The sequence below is a fragment of the Leptodactylus fuscus genome, chromosome 4 (genome assembly GCF_031893055.1).
Source record: "Leptodactylus fuscus isolate aLepFus1 chromosome 4, aLepFus1.hap2, whole genome shotgun sequence".
Lineage (NCBI taxonomy): Eukaryota > Metazoa > Chordata > Amphibia > Anura > Leptodactylidae > Leptodactylus > Leptodactylus fuscus.
The window spans coordinates 57,126,583-57,141,877 of NC_134268.1; the positions used below are offsets into that span (position 1 = coordinate 57,126,583).

The following is a 15,295-nucleotide window of genomic DNA, read 5'->3' on the forward strand; positions in this document are numbered from 1 at the left end:
TAAAATATGCAGAGAGAAGTCTTCTGTCTTTTGTATATATTGTACTCCATCTGGAAGCTCCAGACACCTGCAGGTGGTTCTTTGTTAAATGGTCTGATCCCTCCTTGTACACCAGTCCTGGTCATAACTGTAAGGTAATATTTATGGAAGGTACTATGGTATTCTTTACTAAATTCAGTGCCTGTTATAGAGAATGCCACTAGATGGCACCATCACATCAGACAAATAGAATGTGCTGTATCCCATATGGCCTGTTGTGGGACAGCTACCGGCTAGTGAAGATAACTTAGACAAACTCTTTAAAAGCAATGGTTTTATCGAACATAATATGAATATATGGAATAAGTCTGTCTCCTTCGCTCCCCTAGTCTTTGTTGATTGGTTAAGATGGGCTTACGCGGATACTTTACCAAACCACTAGGTGTAGAACTATGGAAGTGACAACAGATGGCTGTTCTATACCATTTCCATAATTCCCATAGAGGTAAAGAGTAGTAATGGAAACTGAGTAGCTTCCTATGTACACTTTCCATAACTCCTACTTGCCTGTATGGCAATTCTGAAAGTTGTGACAGTTGTAAATTAGAGATTCTATAAATCCTCTGTAATTCAGCAGGATGTCTGAATAGGAAAACCTTCTATTGATCGGAGGCCAAGGAGATCCAGGTGCTGGTGGTGGGCATATTCACCAAGAGATTGCCCCTTAGTCTTACAGACGGAGTTCTTTGTCAATGGAAAGTTTCATTTTTTTTTTTTTTTCCTCTTCCCCCTGCAAATGGCATAAACTAATCGCTCTTTGGTCCACATCTATTACTCAGTCTACTCCTGACTTTGCATGTAAAGGTGTAAATTAGAGGCAGCTCATGGTGAGTCTCAGACCGTTTCAATGCACCTCATTTAGAATTACATTTGGGATACCTTCTAGGGGTCTCTTCCTCTTCCTAAGGTTTCATCCATCCTTGGTAAACATAAACCAGGTCATCATTTTTTTTTTTTTATTTATTTTTTGTTTGTACCATTACCCATCCTCTGAGCAAGAGTGTAGGCCTCATTCCCTGTTTGTCTCTGGATGTCTGAGAATCTAGCGCAGTAGATCTGGTACTTTGTGACAACCTTTTCTCAGGCAGGAAAAAGGGCCTTAAAGTCTCCTCTTGCTAAGTAGATTCAGGCGTCCATTAAACATTTCTCTCGAGGGCCGGATCCCCCCATAATTTTTTAGTTCCCACTACGCGTGATCCATCTCCACTTCTTGGAAATAGAGGAATTTCATTGCTTCAGAGCAGATTTATTGTGCAGCTTCCCTTTACTTTCACCATCCACTATACAGTAGGTTGAATTCATGGGGTTCAGAGTCTAAGTCTTATTCATGAGGGCCCTACCTAGAGGTTGTTCTTATCTACCATTAGTGCATGTCATGCTGACTATCATGTGATAAGTTACAGTAGACATGAGATTTACAGCTCATAAATTATACTGCAAGCTCATTTCACCGGAGCTGAGGAGCATGGGAATTGTATTTCTCTGCTTCAGCCCAGCTTTAACCCTTTAAATACCATGGATTAAACCGTTTTGGTGGGGGGAGCCCCTGCAAATGCAGTCAGAGGGGGTTGATGCTTCAAATAGAGCGGGAAACCTTTCTGTTGTCTGATGCACATAATGTAGAAAGCAAATAGTGACAGAGCAAGCCCGTGAGTAACAGATGCAGAAAGTCTGTACATTAATCACTAATGGGTTAAAACATGTAACTTTCTCATTGTTGCAATGCTAAGAATAGAACAACATCTACATACAAATCTAGAGTATGGGGAGGAGGTGAGAATAGAGTACATAATGTCACATTTCTTATCAAACACATCAGCTACCTAGAGAGAAACCAAACATTCAAATGTTGAACTGAATCTAAAATGAATCACACGTCACCATTTAATTTTTTTTTCCATGCCTCATTTTAAGAGACAAAACTTATTTTCCTGTTTATGTAATGAACGAGAGAACGATATTAGACACCTGACCTTTCATGGCTGGAGCTTCATTTTCTGGAAAGTAAGATACATGAGCAAACTTTGTCTGTATACATATTAAAATGGGAAAATCAGGGGTTACGAGTGACAGTAATACATGGTTATCGGTGTTAGATGGGCCAGGATTTCATAAGCTGCCAACCTTGTATGATTTTCTTTTGGCGCTGGTGCTGTGTATTCAGACAATGATATAATCGAGGGATAACATTTAGTGAGTGAGGGTCATGTGGAGGTAAACAACTTGAAGATCAGGGTCAGCAGAATATGTCAAGAATCATTCTGCAGAAGTTACGCAAACTGCAGCAAATACAATACCAGAGCTCCAACCACATAGCTTTTGTTCCTTAGCATGGGTAGGCTGTAATAGTACCTGACCAGTTTGAGGACCAATGCAGTATGAGAGACAGACAAGACTCCAGTGGGCAAAAATTGCATCACTGAGCAATGCAAAAACAAGTTTCACCTTGTACATAAATGAAACAATTAACCTTTCATGTCAAGTAACACTTTGGGCTGGTGAAGCAAAGTCTATGTAGTTGCAGCTACTTCTGGCCCTGTGTGTTATTGCTGATGGGATATTAGTCTCAGACAGCTTTCCTGATTTTGCTCAGATTTCTCTTTTTCTGTGTCAGGGATCTTTTTAGCTGCATCATGAGCTATATTTGCAGTCCAGCGTCCTTGGATCTTCTATACTATGTTCACTTGAGCCTTTCTGAGCTAATGGTTTGCTATTTTACAGTTACTTCTGGCAGAAATAAATGTATAGAAACTAGTACTAGTAATAATGGCTAGGGAGGGGGCAGACTGCTTCTTTTGTACATACTTCCTACCTCAGAGTAAAAAAAAAAAAAACAACTGCTAAGACATTAGGTATGAAGGCTTATACAGATATTGAGTAGATTGCCCAGCAAGACCCTGCACAAATTTCAAAAGTTGAAATATGAAGTGTTTTTCCCAATACATTGCTTTATTTATCTTGCGCTATTTGTCAGATACAGCTGAATATGCATCCTCAGGGTTTCAGGCCCCGCGCTAGCTGTATTGATCAGCTGACACAGCTCCTGATCCTGGCCCCCTCTATTCACTATGACTGATAGCTCTTAGCTGCTGATCCTTGGTAAGGACTAGAGAAGACGGTTTGACCAGGGCTTTCATTATCACTATGTACGTCTCAAACACACAGCACTGCTGGCCTGAGCTATATATTACACAGACTAATCCTGAAACCAGCAAGGAAGATAAGAGGTGAAACACAGACATGGGAAAATCCCTTTAGGCCTGGGCCCCACATTGTGAAAACATTGTGTTTTACATTACCTGCAAAGTGGATGGGATTCTGGATAATCCCATCCACACAAATCAGCAGCAGAAATCACAGCATGCCATTTACACCTACGGAAATGCTGGCATTTTCCGCATAGGTATAATAAAGGCAGAAAGTGTGCAGAGAAAACGCTGCAGGCTTTCTGGGAAAAATGCAGTAGAAAAATCTGTGATGCGTTCCAACCATGGTCTTTTCCGCAACATTTTTTTGGGGCTGTGGCTTGCTACGTGCAGCCTTACAGGTGATCTAGAAGTTCCACCAAGGTCACTAACAACCCTGCACTAGGTAGAAAGGTTGTGTAAAGGCTTTGCAAATGGAGGTACCGGTAGGAGCAGGTGTCAAGATCTGCAAAAGATCAGATTTTCATTGCACCAGTCTTCTTGTTGCTTGTGCTACTCTGTGATCGTCCTGTGGAGTCTAAATGTGCTACCACAGCCTGCAGAGCCTCTGACCTTGTCCCCCCACAGAGTACATCTAGGAAGTCACTGGCCAACAATTACATTGCCCAGCAGCCAATCTGGATGATTTGTGTGCCCAAATACATTGTTTGGCATAGCATTCCTCAGATAACCATTAATAACCTCAGTGATCGTGTGCCAAGGTGTGTGTGTGATATTTCGCTCATACTGAATACAGCGAGAGGCTTTGAATTTTGTTTCCACGTTTTTAATCACTTGCATATCATTAATAAATCCATCAGTCGAATTCCATAATTCTAAGATTTTTCCTTCTTGGTGATGCAATTTCAACGTTAACTCATCTATTTTCCTCTCAGAACGTTAGCTTACATAAGAGTGCGTTGATGACAGGTAATCGGTTACCAAGACAGGATCCTTTAACATAGCAGATTTTAGAAGCCCTAAGAAAATGAAGTTCATGGCAGGCCCTGCAGCTAGTAGGCAACCTCAGACTCCCATGACTGTATCTACCATCGCTACAAACTAAAATATCATGAATGCAGCCATGTGGACCCGTTCATCCAAAATGGGGGGTAAATTAACATAAAGGGTGCTCAGTAGGTGTATTCATGTCCACTGGCTAGTTCTTAAAGAGGACCTTTCATGTTCTTGTACACAAGTGCACTGTCTGCTTTCTCGTTATGTGTCCGGAGGCTGGAGATATGGATGGTGTTAGCTTCGGCACCGATCTATGCCCACTGTCAGAATGTAACAGTAAAATTCAGAGACTTTTGTTTTAATCGAACAAGCCTTTTATACAGCATCATGTATACTATACGCAACATACAACAGCATTACTTCCATAAACAAAGTTAATAATTCACAATACTTAATGAAAAAAGTTTATATACATTAGTTTCATGTGACATTTAGAAAAGCCGCCGATACTGTGATTAATGCAGATGGTGTGCAACCAAAGCAAAACGGTTAAGTAATGGCATATACCAACAATGGTTCTTGGGTAACACAAATGCAAGGACCAAATATGCCGCCACAACTCCACAAATGATCTGACAATCTCCGCTGCAGAACATCTCACTTTGTTCATTTGCACAGATGAGATATTCTATAGATAGTTTTAAATGGAATAATGAAAACTGGAAGACTATATAATAAGTTCTCAAAGGAACATACATGAGCCACGTGACATGAAATGTAAAGGAATACATGACAAATAATATGGGCATAATTCATCTACGGCATGGTTACTTTTTAAGCAAACATCTTTGGTACCAGGATGCTGATTTATAGAACATGAAAAATACCTTGAAAAAGCAATAGCTATTAATACTACCAACTAACTTACCCATAGCTTACTTTAGAAGGCGGCAGGAAGTCGTACAATCGTAGGTATCGTATGATCAGTTACAAATCACGTCCATTTAGTATACTCTCAGGAAAACCTTTTTCATGCCATATGCAAATTATTTAATTGGTGCACTCGGGGTGTTCCTACTGCCCCCACCAGCACATCCCCCCTCCCCAAAACCTAAGCAGTCAGAGTTAATTTCACAAAGTAGTATCCATATTATCAGAAAAGCTCAGGCATAACGGAGGAGGGGGTCAAATCTTCAAGTGCGGTGCTTTGGAAACGGGTGGAATGGAATATGTTCAGTGCACAAACTAAATTATTTGCATATGGCTTCAAAAGTTTCCCTCAAAGTATATTAAACAGACAAACATAATGCTAGGTTAATACTAGCGTTCAAGTTTCTGTCTTTCGGGTCTACTTGGGGATAGGAAACCCTATCTGCTTAAAAAGTGGTTACAGGCAGAAACCCACAGACCCTACAGACTATAATGGGGACCACTGGATTTCTACTGAAAACAGAAAATAGAGAAGTCCTCCTTCCAGCACTTTTCTCTCTACCGATTTTAAGCGGAATGGGGGACGGAGTCTCATACTGTGAACATAGCATAAGAAAAGGATGTTGGCTATCAGAGGCCAAGTGACCTATAAAGTTTGGGAAGGTGGTAGATTACCTTTAAGCAGATCTCCAAGGTACTCTCTTACTAAGGTCTTTTTCACACATCAGTGTTTTATATCATTGACTTTAAGCCAAAACCAGTTACAGTCAAAAGCACAATAGGTGCAAATCTTTCCATTATACCTTATCTCTGTGAACTTTCCATTCCTCACAAACATTGATGCAAAACTCACAGGTGAAAAAGACTAAATACCTGGTGAATTTTCTTCTCTCAAATGATCCAGTATAGATTTACTAACCTCCTCAATGAACTGGAAATTATGGGTCAGTGGGCTTATGCATCGTACACAGCAGCTAATCTGAACAAGCCGAGCTACAGTGAAAAGCACAAGAACAGGAGCTCAAGATGATGCGTTTTAGACTCCCATAAAAACTGTGTTTTCTCCATTTCTGATCATAACTCTAAGTGGAACAAAACTAGAAAGTAGATAATAAATATCAGGTAAATATACAAAGGTAGTATCTAATATTATTTAAGCCCACATCTAGATATCCCCCTATGTCTAGAGGACCAGAGGCAGAGAACACGCTCCGACATCTCTGCAGTGTCTCATGAGGAATGAACTTTTCATAGAAACCTAAAAGTCTCACCGATGCTGCACCTGTTCCAACAATATCCAAGTCCCTGCTGGTCTCTACTTCCTGGTCCCCAACACCAAACAGGAAATATGGGATGACTTAACCAATCACTGGCCTCATTGGTGACCTGCCCTAGCCAATGATCGACCGAGTTGACATTTCCCGGGGGACGATGGGCCAGAAGACAGAGAGAAGGAAGGACCTGGGAATTATCAGTTGGAGTGGAGTACTGCTTTAATGTTTTTAGCCCATTCAGAGCATTAGGTATTTACTTAATACACACTATGAGTAGCCGGAGTCTCTACATCACATGGGACCATTATCAATAACAAACTAAAGATATTTCATATTAGTCATTGAATACATCAAGATAAAAAAAAAGTCTATGAGCAGGATGTGACCCCACAATGCTCCCTTTATATGGGGTGCTTTATGGACACAAGTCCCCTTAAATATAAGATATGGTCTACAGACTAGTATTGCATTCAATGTAAAAACTATTCATGCTTGGTGGCACTATGCACAGGCTTGTATAAAGAAAAAAAACAATGTAATATGGCCTGAGGTAGGGGCAGTACCTGAAACTTTGGCCCCATATTTGTAAAGGCACTTGCTATTATCTGCATAATAAAAACTGAAAATAAAAAGATTAAAAGCCATTGCTTCTCCACTGCACAAGCGTGTCTCCTTGTCTGCTACACACAGCTATTCTAAGAGAATAACCAATTATGGATATTAAATGAAATCTTGTCTATCTATTACAGTCCCTGAGAATATAACTTAGCTAACTAAAACTCATACCCTGGAACTGAACTGGAATTAGCCTCACAGAAGATGTAGTACAGCATACAGCATAGTTTCAAAGAGTTAAAGCGTAACGTAACTTTTGCTTTTCGGGCAGCAATGGTGACATTAATAAATATTGTAATATACTTTGTTTGATTTTGGTTCCTTCTTTTTAAACCATTATATCTAGAACATTACAAACCATAGAACAATGCTTTTGGTGTTGTGTGAAAAATTGCAGTTGTATTGCCAGAGATCTCATCAGATAAAAGCAGCCAGAAGTATATAAATATGCCAAACCTGATTGTGTTTTTAACTGATATCTCATGTTACAGATAAACCTGCACTCTGGTGTCATATTAAAGAATCTGAACTTTCATAAGGCACCAGAATCACTGTTCTATGTTTTATAATGGCCAATATATAACCGTTTCAATTGACTGCCCCAGACGCCCTTACCCGAGTGAGAAAAAGAAGGCAAAGGATACATAGGGGACAGAAGCGGATTTCAGTACATTATCGTACAAGGAGGAACAAAAATTCATTTATACAATATTCACTTAGGATACAAACTCTGCCAGAAAATCTAAAGTTGTTTGAACATTTAGTTACACTTTAATCCAATGTATACATGGTAAGCATCCCTTCACTTCTGCATTAGCACACACTTTTATGTCCGTGTTATGAGCAGCAACCTCATAGACATACATATTTTACATGTTATGGGTCTGTGTGAATAGTGCAGTCATTTCGGCTACTCTTATGAAATAGTATGCTGTCGTGGAACAATATTTTCCGATAAGCACACCTATAAGTACACTTCTCAGCTTATCTATTAACGTATTACTAAAGTCTGAATGACACACTATATTATCATGTACATTGCAACAACCCATAAGACAGCTGCACAGGCTGTGAACTGGTGACGGGTGGTAAATCACAGCTAGAGTTCCTGAAATCTTTGAAATATTCAGATAAAGAAAGCAATTCACTTAGTCCACTGTACACACACGCAAGAATCTGATGCCAATGGCCACATATACAGCTTGGGATATCTGACAGCCATTGTAAAGTCCACTACTGGATGTGTGGAGTCTCCAGCCCGCTCTATCAGTATTTGCACACAGTAACTAGAGGACATGTCCATGATCTATGGCTGCTGTTGATATTGCACTTCTGTCGCTGTGTAGAAGTCATCCAAGACACTTTGCAAATAATCGAATGTGGGTCTCTCTTCAGCATTCTCCTTCCAGCATTGTTTCATGATATCATACAGTTCTTCAGGGCAGGTCTCCATACGTGGCATTCGATAACTGCGTTGGAGTGCAGACATCACATCTGCATTGCTCATCCCTACAAAAGAAAAACCATGATGAGAATTATCACCACCATACGATTCTCCACTCTCCCCACTGCTTGTACCTTGCTGTCTGTTAGTCCTATGTGGGTACTTCATCACTGGGACTGTCCAGTTTAGAGGACAGACAGACTGTGGGGATATTTCCTCAAGGTCAGCTGTTCGTAGCCAACAGTTTTTGCAGGCGTATGGGCAGCGGTAAGCACTGCGGAGTGCACTTTTGACAGACAACTTATCTTCCTTATTTGTTGACATTTAACATACCAAACTATTCTCCCTCTCCCCTACATCATCTTCAGGGAAAGACAGCACCACCCCATCCCATACACATTAATTGCTCAGCCAGGCTCAGTCAATGTTAATGGATGCTGTATGGCCAGCAAGGTCCATTTTCTCAGCAGCATCACATCACACTGCTTTAATTTCAATAGATCTGCAAGGTCCTCCAGGACAAGGGAACTAGTTTTCTGGCTAAGTTTGGGGGAGTTCACACGGAGTAACGTGCCGCGTGATGTGGCACGTATACGGCGTGTGAGACTTTGAGCACCGTATACACTCCCATTGATTTCAATGGGAGCCGGGATCGTATATGCCGCGTTATTTTGTTTTTTTTCATTGGGGATGGATATATTCCTTCTTTCAGCAAATAGAAGGTTTAATATACACGTATACTTAAAGGGGTTATGTCACAAAAAGTATTTATCTTTTATTTATAGGACAAATGATACCTACCTGTTTGATGGGGGTCTGACCGCTGAGACCCCCCAGCAATTCAGAGAACGGGGGAACATTCTCCCTGCTGCACATTCAGCCTGACTGGTGGTGGACAGTACTCCTATTCAATTCAATGGGAGCACCAAAGCCAGCCAAAGTAAAGCACTTTTCCCAAGTCATGCCCACAACCAGACATGGCCACATTCAGCCTGGCTATTGTCAGGTTGAATTTGCAGCAGGGAAAAAGGACCTCCCATTGTTTCTACATGGCATAACCCCTTTAACACAAAACGGTTGCAATATGCTGAAACATATCACTAGTAAACAGGACGCAGCAGATTGTAGTCATGATCATCATACTGGACATACACTCTATTAATAACAGCTTGTTTTTACCTGGATATGGTATCTTTCCATATGTTATAATTTCATACAACAGGATTCCAAAGGACCATACATCTGACTTTATGGTGAATGACCCATAGTTGATCGCTTCTGGAGCCGTCCACTTGATAGGAAACTTTGCACCTGAAAAGCAAATACACCCGTCACAACTTAATCCGACTTCATTAAATACAGACAAAATCAAGCAGAAGAGCTCTGAGCAATGACACAAGTTTTCTCATGGATACTGATAACGAACACAATATTCTTGTAGTGTTATAGGCTGTAGGGAACTAGTAAAGATAACACAGTTAGGGGCCACTTACTAAGGATTTACTTGGTTTTTTTTAATAAGTGCAAAGAGCTTGGGATTGGGATCACATAAGGAAAATGAGTTCCAATGTCTCAAGTGCAAGAAGGTGCAAACACTATAAAATACTAGGTAGATCTGAAAAGGACAAGTTGGGTTGGGGTATAAGGCACCAATAGAGCCTTGTGCTATGAGGGGGCTAGGTTCTTGAACATGCCAAGAAAGCGCCATCTAATATGGATGACCTCTTTAAAGCCCTGTATATAAGGCCATCAGAATGTGTATTTCTGACTAAGTTTGACGGTGATCAGACCATACCTTCTCTGGCTGTATATTCATTATCTTCAATAACTCGAGCCAGACCAAAGTCTGCTATTTTACACATTAGAGACTCAGAAACGAGAACATTCGCTGCCCTGAGATCACGGTGGATGTAATTCTTTCTTTCTATGTAGGCCATACCTTCTGCAATCTGTAAGAGAGGGGATGTTATTAGAGACTATACATACAACACTATACAGCACTGGTTATCTACAGGTGAATGTAGTGTTAATGTGGCAGCTAAGAACATGTGAAGTGCGATGTAATATTGGATTTTCCCTCCTATTTTTTTATTCAGCTGTGTTAATTTTGGCACCACAAGGTGAGATTCCCCTGGCAGAATGCAGATCTACTGATACTTGACCCAAAGCGGACTCCAGATTTTTTTGCACTGGGTGATCTGGTAAAACAGGTTTCTGCTAAAGGTGTTTTCCAAGGTGATCCAAAGACTGCTCAAAGCAAGAAATAAAAACAAAAGAATCTACATGAAGTTAATCTCACGTTACTCCAGTCTGTCGTGCCAGGTTTTACTTGCCAGTAAATTCACGCAATGAAACTACAGAGAGCAGTGATTGGCTGCGACCGTCACATGTTCTATAACGCCATGTCATTGCCAAGCAAACAAAGACCTGAGCACAGAACAGGAGCAGAAGCATTAGCATTTTTATTGTATTTTATTATGGTTCCTTGCTTTTGGTACTTTTTGTATTGCCTTGGAAAACCATTCTAATTCAACAACTCCATCAGAAAGGAATACAATGTGGTTAGCACCTAAAAATGAGTACAATATTATTAATTACTCGCTATATACTATGATATGTGAATAGCCAACATCAAAATCCAGTGGCATAAAATAGGGAGTGTGGCCTGTAAAAAGGGGATTGTCCTAAAATTATTGTTTAGTTGAACATTTAATCTTGCTTATGATCAATAATCATGATTTTGATTTAGGTCACAATCTCCCAGCCCTAGGTCCATATATACATAGATACAATATACGTTATATTCATGCTGGCAGATTGAATCCTGGAGAATCCAATATATGGGTGCATTCAGACTACGCAACGCCGGGCGTGTATGAGAGCCGTACACGCCGGCATTACGGCAGACTGCCGAACACTTCCCATTCACTTCAATGGGAGCGCTCGTAAACGCCGCTGTTACGAGCGCTCCCATTGAAGTGAATGGGAAGTGTTCGGCAGTCTGCCGTAATGCCGGCGTGTACGGCTCTCATACACGCCCGGCGTTACGTAGTCTGAATGCACCCTTAAGCAGAAAAACGGAAAGCCTGAAATGACATGTGAACCCAGCCTAATGTATAATCCTCCCATGTCCCTTCATGCAAGACATGAAAATGAGTGGAAAAATGAGACCAGACTATCACTATTTACTAAGAAGGCTCAATTGTGAAATGTTGAATCTGCCTGGATGATATGGGGAACTCTATGAAGGTTTATAAGGCCCACACTGAGGCCCTCATAGACATGCATGGAAAAAAGGACTTCCAGTCCATACAATGGATGCTATAGGAATCACAAGTTAATCTGCTGATCACATGGAGGCAGAAGCACCAGGTGAGCAAACTTACCATACTATAGCTTACAAGATGCCCATTACAAAGGCCAAACCAATAAAAACTTAATCGGAGTGACACTTTATTAAAAACATAAAAACAGTCAGAGACCAGCACCACATACAAAATGAAGAAGTTGTTCCAATAACCAGAAGGATATACATTAAACCAGAGCACACAGTCAGCTACTGCACTACTGCTGCAAGGGCCTGTTAGTTTCCCTTCCTGGCCTGCCAATGTTCTTCACATGCTGACAGCGAAGATTCTCAGTTCCTCTTTCTCACTGTGGTGTTTTACAGTAGCACAAGTGTTAATGTTAAATCTATCACAGTGAGGAGGGAGTTCTGCTAAAATGTAACCGGATACTTTAGTTACTTTACTAGAAAATAGAGGTCATCACCACTAAGAATGTCCATTAGGGAGCTCTGAACACTCCTGACTACTCGGTAGTCCATGAAATGGACATCAAGAAAGACATGAAGCTAGCTTCCGATTTAAGGTGGACTGGCCCATCAGTTAATGTGTATGAGGCTTCCTAACTGTTCCCAGATAGCAGATGTTGTGGAAAAGGCGGCTTGAGCTTGTTGGATTTCCCAGAGAAGAAGCCACCTAACATGTTCCTTCTATTAAAATAAGCCCGCATGCATGTTTATAGTAGAGGTTGGAAAAATGGCCGACTGCTATGTCATGTGTACGATTTGCTTTAGAACCACTGTACAGTACATGTGCCAATAACACCCTAAGCTAGACAAGACATCTCTAAAACCCATCAATAATACCAATTAGAAAGCCGAGGATCACACAGATGCACTTCTGCAGCTAACAGTAAGTGTTTTACTGTCTTTTGACTACTGGATTGACACCTCACTTCTTCCCTATAATATCCAGAATACTACTGCTGTTATTCTCTATGTACAAACAAGGCAGCTTATCTTGAAAGACAGATCTACTTTAAAGCTAAGGCCCCACCTAGCGGACCGCAGCAAAAAAGTGATGTGGGAAAAATCAAGACAGCAATGCATCACGTTTTTTTTTCATACATTCTGCTTCCATTATACCTATAGACAAACTGCCAGTGATTCCATAGGTATAAATGATATGTGGCGTTTCTGCTGCGCATATTTTTCTGCAACGTGTGGATGAGATTCACTAGAATTCCATCCACAGTGCAGTGACTGTAAAATGCCTCTTTTTTTGCGTGTTTCACTTGGTCTCGTCTCCTCTTCCCTCCAGTTCCTAGTTTCAGTTACAAGTTGGTGGATGGGCGTAGCCGACTGTATGTGATATGAGCAGACTGCTGTCCTGAACTGTTCAAGACTAGTGCTCGTACTAAATGGCGCACTATTATCTCTGGATACATACAGATATAAGAGAGGCACTGATCAGCACGGTTCTAGTCTTTTTTGGGGCTCAATACCTAAGTGCACTTTCTACAGATAGAGCATATGTAGAAAAAATTAGGAAGGGCACTCACCCACATCCAAGATCGTCTTCATAAAATACTTCTTTTATTAAGGTAACAGATTTCTTTAAAATCAAGTAGTGCAGGGAGGGAATAGAGCATATCAGGCAAGTAGGCAACAGCCGTTTCGCGCAACTGTGTGCGCTTTCTCAAGCCTCAGAATGCAAATGCACTTTCTACAGAGATGGAGCAGTCTATCAGCTGTCAATCACGTGAAGAGAAAAGAATAGAGGTGGCTGGGAACAGAGACTGATCTCACTAGTCTGGCCACTGCTCATAGACAGCGGTGGTTGCCTGAAGCCTAGGCAACAAACTGTAAACGCTGAGGATCATATTTATCTGTATCTGACAAACAGCGCATAAATAGATAAAGCAATATATTGGGAAAAATAGTTCAGTTAAATGAATATGATCCAGAGATAGGAATATCCCTTTAAGGTATGCAAAAAACAGGCATATACGGAAATAGACCAAAGCGGTCTAGTTTGTATATGATATTTCAGAAGTTGTTATTATCCACAGAACGTAATATAAAAAGTGAACACTGGGAAAGGTGTCTATAAATGCGGATGTGAAAGAGACATTAGTTGGTCAATCACATTACACATAGTTGTGCAATAAATAGTCTCCTGGAACTAACAAGTGAATCAATAGCGGGACAATTATTAACCTAGAGTAATACCTCATGAAGAGGGGGCAGGGACTCCATTCCTTTCCACTTCAGTTAATGTAGATAAAAGATACAAGCTTACCCCCCATGTTTGGTCAAACCTCTACATTTTTGTAGATTATTACACGTATCATTTGCATGCCTATCTCCACTTCCTAGTTTAGAAGAAATAACAGCAAGCCCTTTGTCTGAGCTTCTGTGTGTCCTCCTTTACATATAAACATGAGGACATAACACAGGACAACCCTCCGTGTACACATCGCACAATGAACCATTGAATGTGAAGACAAGTAGAGGATTTAACTTTGCATTCTAGGTTTATATAAAATGGTGGCCGGGAGCCAAAAACTGACACTCGTATTTGCATCCTCTCAGAAAAGAATAGGCTCCGGCCACCTCTCCAAAATGTAGAAGGGTTATTTTTACTGTAAACAGTTTCCTGTACTGTAAACAATGGGCAAAGTATCTGGCGGTCAAGTAAATCATTTTTTCTCCTGCCAGAAGAGATCAATATAACACAAAGAGTTTTCCAGCAGTCACCAATAGGAGTCCATGTTTAGTCCATACAGGGACAGCACACAGACCAAACACCACCCCTACTTAACTGAATGCAGATGGGGGCGTTGAGGCAGTGAAAGATTAATCCCTTCGGGTCGGCAGGGAGTCATTTACTTGTTATGATTGTCAAGATGCAATCGGGGCCCGATCCATATAGCCCGGCTCCGCTCTCCCTCTGGTGAGATGTTAACGGCCAATGTGGACATTCTGCAGATGCCACATGACTTTTACGCCAATATATATACAACACCAGGGCAGATGGCAGGGAAGAGGCGCTTACGGAATATGTGTCTCGCCTGCCCTTGCCTGTCTTATCAGCAGACAGGGATATGCTCGAGAAACCACTGTCTTTAGAAGAACTTGAGGATGCTCTTAAGACACAATCCAACTAAAAGGCACCAGGTGCCAATGGGGTGCCTGGTGATTGCTATAAAAAGTACACAGAGGTGTTGCTCCCCATCTGCTTGAGGTTTTTGGTGAGGCGGTGTATATGGGATGCCCATTTCAGTCCATGAGGGAAGCTATCATAGTGGTCCTACCCAAACTGGGCAAGGACTCTACAGTACCAGGTTCCTTCAGGCCCAATTCACTGTTAGCGGCTAATATTAAGATTTACAGTAAAGTCCTAGCAACCAGGTTGTCTGAAGTGATGACCATGTGGGCACGACGTACTCATTGTCAGGTGTTGGATCTATGTTATCATTGTTGTTAGAAAAACACCGTGCCTTCAAGCTGTTCTTCCTAATTCCTATTCCTTCCTATTCCTCTTCCTTTTACATTTTCCCTTTTT

At 41.1% G+C, this 15,295-nt stretch overlaps 1 protein-coding gene across 2 annotated transcripts in view; it reads right to left on the reverse strand.

The window, feature by feature from the left end:
• Window positions 1-4,558: 4,558 nt before the first annotated feature.
• LYN (LYN proto-oncogene, Src family tyrosine kinase) overlaps window positions 4,559-15,295 on the reverse strand; it is a 54,570-nt gene continuing 43,833 nt past the window's right edge. For both annotated transcript variants that reach the window (XM_075270547.1, XM_075270546.1), the window contains exons 11-13: window positions 10,240-10,393; window positions 9,624-9,755; window positions 4,559-8,509 (exon numbers count right to left, since the gene is read on the reverse strand). In XM_075270547.1, the coding sequence (XP_075126648.1) occupies window positions 8,307-8,509; window positions 9,624-9,755; window positions 10,240-10,393 (489 nt within the window). In that variant the 3' untranslated portion in view covers window positions 4,559-8,306. The remainder of the gene's footprint in view (window positions 8,510-9,623; window positions 9,756-10,239; window positions 10,394-15,295) is intronic.